The 15,511-nt window shown below is 37.9% G+C and overlaps 1 protein-coding gene across 4 annotated transcripts in view; it reads left to right on the top strand.

Annotated features, from left to right (window-relative positions):
- HELZ (helicase with zinc finger) overlaps positions 1 to 15,511 on the top strand; it is an 85,727-nt gene that overhangs the window by 37,451 nt on the left and 32,765 nt on the right. For 3 of the 4 annotated variants that reach the window (XM_021537158.3, XM_021537177.3, XM_077787388.1), the window contains 5 exons: positions 1,379 to 1,712; positions 5,469 to 5,599; positions 7,903 to 8,082; positions 8,595 to 8,699; positions 15,225 to 15,403. In XM_021537158.3, coding sequence (XP_021392833.1) covers positions 1,379 to 1,712; positions 5,469 to 5,599; positions 7,903 to 8,082; positions 8,595 to 8,699; positions 15,225 to 15,403 — 929 coding nt within the window. The remainder of the gene's footprint in view (positions 1 to 1,378; positions 1,713 to 5,468; positions 5,600 to 7,902; positions 8,083 to 8,594; positions 8,700 to 15,224; positions 15,404 to 15,511) is intronic. The other variant, XM_021537167.2, reaches the window with a different exon arrangement.

The raw sequence follows: 15,511 nt of genomic DNA on the forward strand, positions 1-15,511 counted from the left end.
GTTTTTATTGGTACGTGTGGAAATGGGAAGGACTGGGTGAATGCTTTCACTATAGCTTGTGCAGTAACCTCTGTGGTCAGTGATAACCAAACAGATCCCTGTTAGGTGAGAAAATTTCCCTTGCTTTTGGAGAGTGGAGGACTGGGAAATTCTGATCTGACAATGCCCATATCCTGTAAAGAAGGAGCTGTTACCACATGGGGGCAAACTTGCAGTTTTTGTGCAAGGTTTGTGGTTTGGCAGATCTGAAAAAATACATCTGATTGGTTTGGTAGATGTTTAATTACCAAACTAAAATGTTGGATTTTATTGTTAGAGGCTTATGATTATTGATACTGCAAGGCTTAAATGAGCAATTACCAGTTTATTAGGTTAAAATAGAAATTATAAGAAGAACAGATCAAATAAAACCAGTATGAATCTATAAAGTATTATAAGAAAATAATGTATTTTTCCAAGAGGTTTTATTTCATTGAATGGGTTTTACTTTTTTTTCTGTAATTTGTTAGAAATTTAGGAAAAAGTTGCTGATGAGAAAAGGATTGAATATTGTTACTCTACTGTCAGACTTCTTTTCCCCTTTGTTCTTTTTAAAACCAGGTTGAAGCAATCTGTTTTAAAAACCCAACACACTAGGAAGAGATTATTTTTTATTGGTGAGAGGTCAATAAAGTGTGCCAATAAGTCACTTTAATGTGTTGTGCATGTGACTTCTGGAAAATGATAACTGCAAAGGATGAATTTGTTACATCTCTGATTACAGGAGGAAGCTGCTGCTAATAGGAATTCTGTGGATAGATGGTTTATAGGGCTGAGCCTGTGATGCCATTCCCTCATTTCAAATAAAATGATATCATTTTAATGCCTACAATCTGATTTGTTTGAATGCATTTTAATCAATCCCTCTGAATTATAGGTATAATACCATTTACTTTTTAAGATGGAGATTGCCCTCTTTGGTGTGCAGCCTGGAAGAGGCACATGGGATAAATGGGAATCTTGCTCTTATCTTTGCCTGCTTGTCTCCCCTTGCATACCTACCACAAGATTACAGACTGTTTAAATAGAAATTTTACTGCTTTGGGACATGTAATTCATTCACTCTAAGATTTTTTTGTTATCTAGTATTTGTTTCTCTCTTGTGAGGGTTCTATTTTTAAACTTCATAGATGTTGATTGTTTTAAATATGTACTTTCTAGGCTACAGTCAAGAGGAAAAAGTGTGGATATTTGATAGCTGCATACTTACAAAGGGCCAGTTTGACTGTACTTGTTCATACTTAAAAATTAATTAATGAAGTGAATCTTCATTCTGAACGCCTGAAATTTCAAAATCTGAGAGCATTTTTGTGCACTGACTCGATGCTTTCTCACTTAGGTTCAACATAAAAGTGCAATTGCAGATTGTAGCAAGCTTCATGCTCACTGGTGTTTCTGGAGGTGCAAAATATGCCCAAAATGGACAACTTTTTGGTCGCTTTAAGCTCACTGAGACGCTCTCTGAAGACACTTTGGCTGGACGGCTGGTGATGACCAAAGTCAATGCTGTTTATTTATTGCCTGTCACTAAAGAAAAGTCAGCACAGACCCAAGGAACCAAAGAGAAGGTTTATGAAGCAGCTATTGAGGAGAAGACAAAGGATTATATCTTCTTGAGGGTATCCAGGGAGTGCTGTGAGGAGCTGAATCTTCGGGCAGATTGTGAAATGCAGGTGGGTCTGCCTGGCGGTGGTTGTGGTGTCAGAGCTCTTTGCCTTTTGTTTGTTTTGCCTCCATAACTGATCTGCTTACCAAATAGAAACAACCTCAGATTAAGGTCACTAGAATTGCCTGGAATGAATGCATTTTCACCAAAGGTTTATCTCATCCCATTTGTTTTGTTTTGGGAAAACATATGGAAGAATCCTAATGTCTTAATTTAACATGGATAATTGGTCTGGGAAGATTTATGTCGTTCTGAGCTCTTGGTTTTGTGTTTGTTTTCTTAAAACAATAATTAAACTTACTAATTGATTGTGTTTGAAACTTGACTGGAATGCAAAATGAGCTGGGGCTTCAGGAACTGGCTAATTTTTCCTTGAGTGTCTTAATAATCTTGGCCCGAGGCAGCAGATCTATTCTGCATTAGAAATTGAGTCCTAATGTTGTTTGTAAAATCATTTAGTACTTTTTATGTGTATCATTGAAGTAGTTGTCAGATTCTTCAAGCATTACCTATATTTGAATGAATTTTAATGATGAGGAATTTTTTATGATTATTATTAACTGAAATTTTGGAAAGCAATCCTCAGTTTAGAAGTGAGGGCGTTGTAATTTGGATATGCAGAGTTTTTGTTAAAGGTGCTGGAGGTTTTTCTGCTCTCTTCAGTAGAGTTGATATTCCCTATGTGATTCTTAAGCACTGCTTTGATTTCTGTGGATTTTGGATAAGTTGGGTAGTTTCTTTGCTTTTTCTTTTCCTTACAATTAGTCTCAGAAACTTGGTGGTGCCTTGTTTACCTGCTGTTCTGGCTTAACTATAATAAATACACAATTCTGCTTTTATCAGTAAACCATTCATAAAGGTGGAGTGGAGTGAACTTTAAAGCACTGTGGCTGCTGCCACCCTTTTGTTCTTGGAGTGGTTCCTCTGTTCTCTGTCCTGCTCTGGGAACCTGGCAATGGATTAACTTCCTTTCCCACTGTTTTCTGATTGTGGAAAGTATATTAAAGCAGGTTACATGCCTCTCCTTCCCAGATGGCCTCATTCAGTGCTCTGCAACAACAAATAAAACTATTTGATTCCATCCAAGCAGTATTAAAAGCAAAACAAATCACAAGCTGTTAAGAAAGTGGTGAATGCAGGTAGATAATAGGAGATATTTAATGCCAGGCACCTTGCTTGGACTCCCAGAAGGGGCTGTTAAAGTGTCACCCAGACAAGCATCACGTTTCATCAAGTTTTTCTGCATTTAAATTACTCTTGTTAGGTTACGTGGTTTTCTGTCAGCCTTGGGTCTGTCTGGGCAAAGATATTTTCCTTGGATAGATCAAACCAGGAGTTTGGGATCATTGCCATTTGAGTGGCAGCCTTTCCCAAACATCTGCAGGTTGTGCTTGGTGGACAAATCAGCCCTGGGGAGGGATGGGGAGGACAGAGCTTGGGGAGGAGCTCGAGGTGCCCATGGGGCAGGGTGAGCTGTGCTGTCACTGCTGAGAAGTGCCAGCCTTGCTGTGCAGAATGGGGCTGAGGGGCTGGGTGCCACAAATTGCATGGGGTGCAAGAAGAATTCTTGAATTTTCTTGTGTCCTATTAAAAAAAAGTTTTCTTAGCAGTTCCAAACACCTCTGTGAGCTCCATGCTTAATGCTGTCAGATTTGTTGCTGCCCTTGTCTTCAGACTTACGGCTGTACATCTTGCTGTAAAATGTGGTAGTCAAGATGAATATTTAATGTCTCTATATCTGCCAGAGATGGAAAGTTAATGGCTACACTCTGCAGGGATACAAGCAAACATTGTTTATTTACAGCAAAGCTAGTGTTGATTTTACATGCTACATAATGATATGAATACTGTAATACTGAAATAAAAGTAGGAAAAAGAAAATGCTAATTTACAAAGCCTTTTGAAGGAGATGATCTGCAAGTAGTAAACATTACTGGTACACCAGAGTGATCCCTGTGGTGGGAAAGGAGCTTTGTGGGTAGATAAAGGAGTGTCAGGTACAACAAGTAGTTAAATCCAAAAGAATAAATTATTCCTCTGTATGGCAAATTCTCCTCCGTAGGAGAAGGTTCCTGAGGGGAGTTTATATGGCTTTGAAAGATAAGTGATCACTTTTCTTTTCCTTCCTTCTGTCCTTCCTTTTTAATTGTCAAGGGCTTCTTAAGATTTTTATGTAAGCTGTCAAAAAATAATTGTAAAAAATATATTCTAGTATTGCTTTGTGTTTGTTGAACTTTCTGGTTAGTAGCACTAATTACCATGAGATTAAAGTGTGATTAAGTAAGAATGGGCTAACATCAGATCAGTGAGTGCTAGAGGAGAAAATGATGAGATCTGAGAGCAGGTCGTTGCTCTCAGGGGCATGGGGGTACATTTGGAATGACTGCCCCCTCCATGGCTTTTCTCTGGGATGACACAGGGACTGCACCTTCAGCTGGGACGGTGCTCATGGACCAGATTCAGTCACCTTTGCTCTCAGTCTCTTCTCATCTCCTCATTGCTAGGATGGAACCAGCTTCTGTCAGGTGGATGTGGAATCTCTCCTACAGATGGCCATGGAAATTGTTAAATAATTGCTACTTCCATGGGGGGGGTGCTTTTCCAGACACGTTGCAGTGATGTGGCTGCTGTTGGTAACATGTTCACACTCATTGTAAATCTCAGAAAGAGACTTACTTACTCCTATGTAATCAAAAATGCTTATTAGATTTGTAGCACAGTAATTACATAAATATATAGTGATAGCAGTGCTTTGGAAATAAACCTAAAAATGTGTATTAGTCTCTTGAAGTTCTTCTGCAGTTTTTAGTGCTTTTATACTGGTTTTAGTGCAGATCTGTGTCAAATTTTGTCTAAAGGTTTCTGCTGTGAACGTGGAGTTCTTCGGCATAATACTCTGATCAGATTCATTTGTTTCTGGAGAGATTAATTATTGCAAATTTAAATCAGTGTAAATGATAATCTGAGTGAACTGTTTTAATGAATAATTTCCTCAGGAAATGCTTTTATCCCTTGTTCAAATTTAGAATGTACTTTTCTCTTTACCCTTTCAGTGTGTGTGTGTGTCAACTACTTTCACTATCCATTGTTCTGTTCTGAATTGAATCAGGAATGTTAAGTGCTCTGCGTGATGTTTCTGGCTTTGTACCAGAATTTATGTTGGCAATAGCTTTTATTTACTAGCATTGAAACACCTGTAATTGAGAGAAAAAAACCAAGAATGTATTGGTAAGCAGCTAATTGTTAGAAATTAACTTTTGGGGAGTCCTAATAATTGAACAAAAATTACAAGTTATGCTATTCCAGAGTGTTTGGAGTTTATCTTTGTGATATGGTAAAACTTCTGGCCTGACATTTTCTTGAGGTTCTTACAATAGGAGATGAAAGCTTACATTTTTAAAAACAATGTTTTAGGACAATAATGTTTTCCAGGAGTGTTTTTTGTATTTAAAAAAAAAAAATTCCAAGAATGCTTTCCCTTTATTTTTTTTCCAAAGGTACAGTGGAATAAAATCTTAAAAGTAAAACAACAAAATTCAATTAAAGAAAATGCTATATTTATCTTTGATTCTAAACAACAACAACAAAAAAGCAAGTTAATTTTATCACAGATTTTTGGATTGAACGCTGTTTGCTGTTTTCTTCTGAGAGCCAGTGTTGTGCAGGAAGATAAAAATGTATAATGTACAGCAAAGTCTAATGAGCATTTTCTAAGTGAACCTTTTTTGTTCACCTCTCTGTTTATTATTGGTTTGTTGTGCAGGTTGAGCTTCAGTTCCAGTTGAACCGGTTACCCCTCTGTGAAATGCATTATGCCTTGGACAGGATTAAGGACAATGGCATTTTGTTTCCAGATGTCAGCATGACTCCCACCATACCCTGGAGTCCCAACAGGTACACTAACACTTCAAAATCAAAGGTTGGGTGGGAATGCAGCTCTGTATTTCTCAGAGCAGATGGCTGAAATCTTTCCTCAAACAGGAAATAAGCCTGCTCCTCATTCCTGATGATGGGGGGAGGACAACTGTGTTGAATAAAACAAGAGGAATGATCCTCCCAGGACAGAACCCACTGAGTGGTTTTCTCTGGGGCTGAGCTGGAGGTTTGGAGGCATCACAGTTCTACTGTGGCTGCAGAGAACAAACCTGCTGCTGTTAATTTCTGTGCTACTCTCCTCCTGAAAACATGATACTTTATAGGAATGGCAGTGCCAGTTCCAGAGTGCTCTGCAGGGTCCCAGGAGTGCAGGGTCCAGTTTGCAGGGGCTGATCCATTAGCACTTGTTGAGCTGCAGTGAGCCCAGATTTGGCCATATCCCAGAGGGTGTGGCTGTGGAAGGTGTGGCAATGACTCCTAAAGACCAGCCCTGTGCTTGCAAGCAGCCCAGAGATTCTTTCTATACGCATCTCACAGTTTCCTTTATGAAATTATAAACCCCTGTGTTATATAAATAATTCTAAAGAAACTTAAGGCTGATGCAGTGAAAATAGTTTGTTTGGAAGAGGAAGATTAGGGAGGAGAAATGTGAGGCTGTGTGGCTCAGGGAATATGGTCAGTATTCTTGCTCTTGATAAAAGTCATGAGGTTTCTGTGCTTGGAGAGCAGGGAAATGAGAGGAATGTGGAACTGATAGTCTGCATAGCCTGGGAGGAGTCGTGTGGGGTCTTGAAGGTGAGAATTAGGAGTGTGATTGTGATGTGGGAGAAATCAGCAGATAGCCCAGGCATTAAAAGGAAAACAATCTGTCAGAAAGCTGAGACAGTGAGTATTACAAAAACCACTGGAAAAATTAATTATAGTTTGTTTCTGGAGCTGTAAGAAGAGATCCAGTACAAGGGTGGGATCAGTGTTCTGGTGGGATGATCACTGTGTGCATCAGAGCTTTGACAGCTGAGAGGAAGAAGGGAATAGGTTCTGTTTAGAGTTACACTACAAAGCTAATGGAGGTCAGTGACAATCTGTTCACTGACTTAATTAGGTTTAGAGTGAATCTTTCAAGGAAATAGTGTTTGAGAATAGCAGTGAGTTCAATAAAAAGGAGTCAAGGCAAGTAGGATAGAACTTCTATGTACATCCCAGTTGCACGTTTCTATAATGTTTTGTATTTTTTTGTATACATAAAATATGTAATGATTATAGTTCAGTTTAAATCAGTTCCATCTGGTGGCTTGATTTGTCCTTCCTTAAGAATCAAGCTAACTCCAAGCTGACTTTCCTGTTTTTCTTCTATGTCTGTTTTATGTCGCTGTTCCTTTCCTATATTTCTTAGTCTCTTGCCAGCTTGTTGTTCATAGGTATCTTAAAAGTTAAAATTCAGTCAATTCCCTCTTGATCTTGCTCCCTATTGCTAACTACTTCTGAACAGAAACTTTCCCAGTCTGTAAGAAGTGTGGTGCTTGTACCAAAGCAGATCACATTACTAAAGTATGGCCATATGTGCAGCAGTGACAGGTGTTTTTTACTATGCATGTCTACTTTTAAATCTGTCAGTGGGAATATTAAAAACTCTGTCTAGAAATCTTTAACTTCTTATGCTCATTGGAATTTTCTGAAAGCATCTTCCTCCAATGCTGGCATCACTGGCTGCTTACAACAAAAATCCTTTTGCTTAAGACTTCTTTCCCATTAGAGGTATGTGCCCTGATGATCTTAAAAAAAAAAAAAAAGAAAAAAAAGTGAAGTCTGTAGTTAATTGGTAGCCAGTAGTTTTTAAATTTGATTTTAGATAACTTCTACCAAGCCCTGGGTTGTATAACTGGTTATTTTTAAAGTTAACAGTGTAAATGCTGCAGGGAAAAAACATAACTAATGGAATTTTTATTTGCATGATAATAGTAGAAAAATCGTAGTATGTTTACCTGCTTTTTTATCAGGGAATGGTGCAGTATGTCCTTCTTCTAAAATGGGTGCTCTGCAGGTTAACTGTTGTTAGGTGGGATGATGTAAATTGAGAATAGGTTGAAACCCCACCGCACAACTGATTGATTGCAAATGGCAAATTATTATGATTAAAACATGATTGTTTTGCTAGAATTTTTGGTTTGTTTCATGTGCCTCAGCAACACAATCCACACAGCAGCTCTGTAAAGGCTCTTCAGTTCCTGTAACACTTTTGAAACCATCCCTGATTTGATTTCTGCCTGGCAGAGGATTGTGAGAGCTCCTGTTTGTGACCTTGGTTTGTAACCTTTGCGCAGGCAATGGGATGAGCAGTTGGACCCTCGGCTGAACGCGAAGCAGAAAGAGGCTGTTCTGGCTATCACCACCCCACTCTCCATACAGCTGCCTCCTGTTCTTATCATCGGTCCCTATGGGACAGGAAAAACCTTCACTCTGGCTCAGGCAGTCAAGCACATCCTCCAGCAGCAGGACACCAGGTGAGAGGGGGCACTGAACGCAGAGCAGGGCTCCACTAGCTCAGAGGATGTGATTTTTTTGCTAAAATTCAAGTCAAAGGTAGAAATACAGAATTTCCACCCAGCTTAGAAACCAACAAACCCAAGCCGTCCTTCATTGTTTGGGATGATAAAGTAATTTTATAATCTTGGCTTGTGTTTGCCATTTAGAACAAAATGAATTAAAATGGAAGTTGTGTAGAATGGCTGTGATTTGCTCGGCATGGGAAGTTTTGCAGCATGGTAGATAATAAAGCTGGTCTTTAAAACAAGTCTAGATTAATTACAAAATGATTATTGAAAACCTGTTTGGTAACTGATAACTGAAGGGTTTGAGCTGAGGGCTGAATCATGGGAAGTGCAGTAGGTTAGTGAGTAGTTAATGAAGAAGAATGTGCAGGAAGATGGCCACTGTTTCCTTTCTTTTGTATTCTACTGCTTTGAATTGTTTTCTGTTTCTTCATTGCTTTTTTATTTGCATCCATTTATTCCAGCAGGATTCTCATTTGCACCCATTCTAATAGTGCTGCTGATCTCTACATAAAGGATTATTTACATCCATATGTAGAAGCAGGCAATCCCCAGGCAAGACCTCTCAGGTATTTTTTTAAGGCTTATTATGTATCTATAAAATACTATTCTTAAGAAAAGGTGTCTATAAAAAAAAGGTTAAAGAACATTTAAAAGCATATTGGCATTACCTGCAATGCTTTTAAAAACAGCCTAAAAGGAATGTAAAGTATTGTAACGTAATTTTCGGTCATTTGTTAAATAAAAATAAAGACATCCTTTTTTAAGCTTTTATTCTGTTGATAAATGTGTCTTTCCTAATGAGCAAACTTTTGATACAGTCCTCTAAAAGCTACTATGATAAAATAAAATGGGCTTTAGTTCTATTTTAATTTCTGAAAATTTTGACTCAAAATTACAAGGCTAATTTGGAAACTGGGGCTCCCCACCTGGCTTCTTGGAGAAACATTTTGGTGTCATAGGAGCTACTTACTTAGAGAAACGTGTGAAAGTAGTTTGGCCTCTTCTGATAAGTCAGTGTGAAGTGATTGTTTGTGTTGAAATGTACTTACTTAATGTGTATTGGGGAAATTGGTTTAAGAAAAAAAAGGAAGCAGAATCTTAAGAGCAAGGAGGGTAAACTTGCATGGAAATAGTTGAGGAAGATTTATTTATGGACATAAATCTGCTCCTGGGAACATTTTGCCCAGTAATCACAGTGTATACTTTATACTGCTAACTTGGTATATATATATATATTTTTTAAATTATGGGCATCATTTTCTGAATGCCAGTGGGTGAGTTTATAATATTACTAAGAAAATGACTCTGTGTTTACTTGCTAGCTATTAAAAGCCATCCTGGACTTATATTTTATGCAATGTCAGTAAAGCCAGTGAAGTTATGTGAAAAGGCTGCATTTGCAACAGGTGTAAATTCTCTTAGGTCTGTTTGCTTTGGTTGCCATGTGACATTTTACAGAAACTGAGGGTCTGGCCAAGGGGAAGAAGGCAGTGTTGTTTTTTAAGATGTCTTTGATCTGGTTGTATTTTAACACAGATTGTCTTAAGGTGATTTGTAAAGCACTTTGGGATGAAAAACTTTATGGAGTCTGAATTTTCTGAAGGGAAAAAAATGTGTGTAATTGACCCTTTTGGGAATATTGAAGTGTGATTTAACAGTGCAAGGAGTTAAATACAGTTTTATTGTTGCCAGGCTGTTGCTACCTTGTTTTCAACTGTGTAGTTCAGTCTCAGAAATATGAAAAACATAAAAAGTAGTATATTTCTTATGGTTAAAATTTATTTGCATATTTGCCAAGAGAATCACAGCACATAACTTAAACGTCACTTTATGTTTGAAATTAAATTTAATTGTTGTAGTATTTGTTATAAAGCCTTCAGAAAGTGCTGCTGTAGATTATCTGATGCTGTTCACATAGACAGGACACCTCTATAAAAAATTGAACTTTAAAAAATGGAGGCACCTCTGGTGTTGTGTATATATGTTAATGGATCCACAATGTATGGTTGAAATAAAAAATCGGACAGATAATGTTGTTTGAGCACAAAGTCCATTAACCTGCTCTGGCAGGAGTTAAAGGTCAATTTTTCTGAATCCAAACTGGAGTTGTGTGAGACTCCCAGTTCAAAATTATTTATAGATGTACCTCCCTTATAGACTGTTGTAAAGGTGTATTTTTAAATTAAAATCATTATTGTTAGATTAAACAGGGGGATCTGAGCCTCTTGCAGTATTTAAAAGGAAGCATCAAGTGGAGTGGAAGCAGTTAATTATTCAAGGTAGATGTGCTGCTTGCAGAGTTCGTTGTGTTTTTAAATAACTGAACACTGCTGTAGATCTTATCCCTTATTTACTGTACAAGTTATGAGTTGGCTTACTAGGGAGCAACACAGTATTTTATAATATTTATGTTGTTTTTAAAGAAAGAGAGCTAAATTATTAAAGGTTTTGTACTGAAAATCATGTAGCTATTTCCATGGGTAAGATGTACATTAAATAAATTATCCTGTCAGTGATGTGACATAAAAGTTTGAAAAGTACAGTTTGTGGGGATTTTTGTTTAAATACCATATTATAAATTTGTATTATCTCTTAATAAAATAACTTCCTGTGCCCTTTGGAAAATACAGTCAGAGTGAACAGTGAGAATTTATGTTAAATCTAACTTCTCCACCTAAATGAAATACCAGTGAAGCCTGAAGGCCAAATTCTCATAGTCCTGATGCCCATAAACAGATTATTACCCAGAAAAAACCTATGCCCCTGGGTTTGATTAGATGAGTCAACTGTATTAGGGGCACACTCCAAAATCTGCCTTTTACTGGAGAAACTTGACACTGAAACAATTTCATATACTTATGTAAATGAATGCAGAAATGTTTCTGAAGAAATGAAACCCAAACCCAAGCTCCAGCTGGGAGGAGGGAGCCTGGATTAAGTGCTTCTGTTTGATGGTGAAACACCTGATTTTTAGTGTGCAGGGGCAGCCAGGCACATTTAGATGGTGAGTCAGAGATGGAAGAGGGAGTAATTTGCTCCTGATTTGTATTTTCTTTTACTCTGTGGATGTGCCTGTCTCCATCAGCTGCTGGAACCTTCTGGAGGTGGGTGCTGAGGTAGGAGAGCACTGTAGCAGGAGAATTCACATTATTCCCCTCTCCAAAAAGCTCCAGCAAGCAGATAGCAGCAATTCTACTGTATATTGCTGGGCAGTGGTTGAGGTATTATTATAATACGAATTTAGTATTATTTTACTTGCATATTTCAGATTTAGTTGTTTCCATATACTGATTTTATATTGAATACTAAGGGAAAAAGATGTTAATCCAGCCTTTATTTGTATATTGTATATATTGAGTATTTTTATTTATTCCTAAGCATGGTCTTTCTTAGGAATAAATAAAAGTAATATTTTCAGTTCAGGAGTGTCATGAAATAAGGTGATTCTGTTAAAAATATCTCACTGAAACCCCTTCAGTTAATTTTTTTACTACTTTGATCATAACATTCGTGTGTAAGTTCAGCATATATCCTGGAACCAGGTAGCTTTAGTATGTGACTGCTAGCTGAGAATTATCCAGGTTATAAAAAATAGCCCATAGGAGCCAGAGTTGAATTAAAAAAGAAAGCAAACAGCAACCCAGACCAAAACCAGCAGGTTTTAAAAGACCATTGCCCCTTTTTCCAAATGAGTTCTTGTACTGAAAATGGAATTAATTCATCTTACCAAACATTAGTTTGGAAAATAAATTACTCTTCTGCCAATGACCTTCTTCTTGAAACTCTAGTTTCCATCTTATCCATTCTTAAAGGAAAAAGGGATTAAAAAAAGAGAACTTTCAAGTTCCAGGACAGGTTTTTCACATATTTTCTGCATCTCAGGGAGCATACTGGTTTGTGAGCATACTGGTTTGTGAGAATGAGCCTCTCTTTGGAGATGGATCTAAACCAGGTGCTTTTAAAGTTTCCTTCAGGCTTCTTGGGACTAGTTAGATTTATTTTGTTTTTAGTGGTATCTTAACACAGACATGAAATTACCCTGCTAGATTTCCCTCTGAGTTTTTGTGCTCTTTTTACTGGAGGGATTTCAGGTGAGCAGGGTGAGCAGTAACAGCACCAAAGCCGAGGAGGTGGGATGTATCCAAGAAAAGTTTATTGGAGGGTCCTGGCCTTTCTATTCTGAACTGAGAGGAGTCAAGTTCAGAACAGGGAAAAGAAGTTTTGTAGAACTGAAGTTCAGTCCCCACTGTTGCAAGGAGTCACCAGAAGAAATCACTGTTGTAGGACGGGAGTGCAAATGAAGCTCTTTTTAGCCTCCCTCAGATTTCTGACTCCAGACTCCCCGTTTATTACATTTTAGAAGTGTATTTTAAGTGGCTAGAAGCAATCCCAGCCTGGAACTACTCGATTTGACTGACACTTAGTTGAAATAGTTGGGGAAACTTTCTTTTGTGATGCCATGGCAGGGAAGGTGATGGAAGCACAGGCTGGTCAGCTGCCAGCTTCTTGCATTCTTTGCCTCACTGGCTGGAGAAGCACACAAATTGAGGCTTCTATTCTAGGTATCCAGATGCCACAATTAGAAATAAATTTCCAAAGGAAATGCAGATTCCTTGCATGTTAACCAAGCATTAAATGCAGTGGATATATTCAGTGCCTTTGTTTGCAGAAGATTGAGTCCCTAATCTATAATCTTCTGGGATTTCCATTTTGAGGCAATGTTCCATGTATGTGCCAGTAATTTCACTGCCTGTGGTTTGGGTAAACCTTTACCCTGCGAGGTTTTAATTTCTCCAGAATTAAAGCCTTGATATGAGGAATTTGATGGGAAAAAAAAGTCTCTTGTAAGCTGTGGCTGGGTTTGGGTTCAAAGAACAAAGTGGCTTCAGCTTTTTCCCACTTTTTATCCAAATAATAATAAAATTTGTTGTGGGTACTAATGAGTGTTTTGCTTAGTAGCTACCTGACTGCTGGAGTTCAGGAACTCTGCTCATGCAGGATTAAGACTAAACATTTTAGAAATTTAGTCTTTTGTTTAATCAGAAGGGCACTTTGCAGGGTGAAATGTTATGATTTGTGTTAAACTGGTAAACCCTATTTTTATAATGGGTTCTTCCATCTTGGAGGAAGAAACACCTAATAATGAAATTATGGGTGATTTTATTAGCCTGATTGCACCTGAGAAAGAAAGTCCTTGTTCAGTGAGGCTTAACTTCTCTCATGACATTTTTGAAGTAGTCACATCTGTCAGGTGTTTTTATGCCAGTGGTGAATAATAGCTCTGGGATACCTATTTGATCTCACATCAAAATAAAAGAAATTAATGGGTAAGCAGCAATGCAGTTTGAAATGCTGTCAGCCAATCTGTGAGTCACCCACAGTTGAATTTCTGTAATAAAAGACAGTGCATGGTATAATAATGTCTAATAACCATAATATTTTGCATTTCAATAGCACCTTTCATCCAAGAATCTCAAAGTGCTTTACAAACATAAACTCCCAATAAACTCAGTAATGCTCACAGTGCTCCTGTGAGGTGGTGGGTAAGTATAACCTCAGTTAAGGTTGGAAAAGTGAAGCACACAAAAGCTGAGGATTAAAAAGCTGGGATAATTGGAGCAGGGGTTATCTTGCTCCCTTGTTGTAGATGTTAGGCCATGACTTGGTGTAATAACAATTTATCAAATAAAGCTCATCCCTTTGATAGCTGAGAAGAAATAAATCTGTGGGGGTAACATAAGAAGCCTCTTGTTCTGAGAATGACTCAGGAGTGTGGGGGTTGTTCCTGCACTGAACTCAGTTTTACCTGGAGTTACCTTTGGTCTCCAAATCCTCCAGTGGATTTGCCTTGGTTGTGTTGTCAAATCAAAAATTGTTCAGGGTACTGAGGTGCCTTTGAATTTAATTTTGTCCAAAATGGACAATGTATCTTCAGAAACCAGATTTATTCTAACGCTAGTACTCGTTTCTCTTGCATCACATGGAGCTCAGCTGTAATTTTCAGACGTGGGTGGACATGTGATATCTAGAGTCCAGCCAGTGCAATCATGCTCTGCAATTAGGTGCATAATTACACATTTCCAAACACTTTATTAATAATTTGGGATTTGAACTATGGGTGCAGGAGAAATAAAATAATGAATAGATAAACCGAACAGTATTAAATCCCATATTTAGAACTGAAATTAATTAATTTCATCTTTGGAAATAAATTTAAACTTTAATTTCTGTACAATAACTTCTTGTAGTTATAAGGTTCTACTTCAGATTTATAGTTATTGATAGAGATTATGGTGGTGAGAAACACCTGATGGAGGTGTCACAAGGCACCTTTATCCAGCTCCTCGCTGGATGTGTTCACCCTGTGGAGTTACTTGTCCTCTGTGTTCTGGGGCACAGCTTTGTGTCTTCTGTAGCCAAACTGGCTGTAACAGGTCATCCCTTCCTGAGAAAAATTCATCACTGATCCCATGGGGTGGTGGTTAAGATGTGTCTTGGAAGGGTCCAATCTGAAGTCCAGCCAATGTCCTCATATTTTAGACTCCAGCCAAACTTCTGGCACTGTTTTCCCATTCTTTTATCCAGAGTATCACAGTTATGGCCCTGTATGATAAAAAGATGAATCCACCTCATGTTTGGTTTGTAGAATTCAGATAACACATGGGATGGGTGAAAGGAACAATGAGATTTGAATGTATTTCATGTATCAGCTGCAGTGGCTGAGATGTGCAGACCACTGTCAGTTCCATACTCTGGGCTATAGTTACATTGCAGGCCAGCAAATATTTATTTTAAAATTAGTTTATTGTAGGTTTAATATTAAATAGGCTTTGATGTGAGGATGACAGGACATAAATATTTGAAGAATTTACAGATGTCTCTATGTGAAATAAAACCTGCTAACTGTTCATGTATGTAAAACTGCACTGCAATAATAGAAGGTGAAGCCAAGACATTTTAGCATGTAAGTGCTGTTTTCTTCTTGAAGATGATGTCTATTTATCAGGAAACAGAATATTAGTGTTTGAAATATTTGAAATGTGAGGCTGTGTTCAAAGCTCATGGAAAATAAGCCCCTTTTTCTTTCCTAGGGTATATTTCCGAAATCGCTGGGTAAAGACTGTTCACCCAGTTGTGCATCAGTACTGTTTGATTTCAAGCACACATTCCACCTTTCAGATGCCACAGAAAGAAGACATTCTTAAGCAACGAGTAGTAGTTGTTACTTTAAATACATCACAGTACCTATGTCAGCTGGATCTTGAACCAGGTGAGAGAATTTCTAGACAAGAAGTGTCCATGCTTAAGAAGTATCTTCCTCTTGCCACTCTTGGTCCCTTACCCAATTCTTGGAACTGTTAAAAAATAAAGTAAACTA

Source organism: Lonchura striata, chromosome 19, assembly GCF_046129695.1.
Source record: "Lonchura striata isolate bLonStr1 chromosome 19, bLonStr1.mat, whole genome shotgun sequence".
NCBI lineage: Eukaryota > Metazoa > Chordata > Aves > Passeriformes > Estrildidae > Lonchura > Lonchura striata.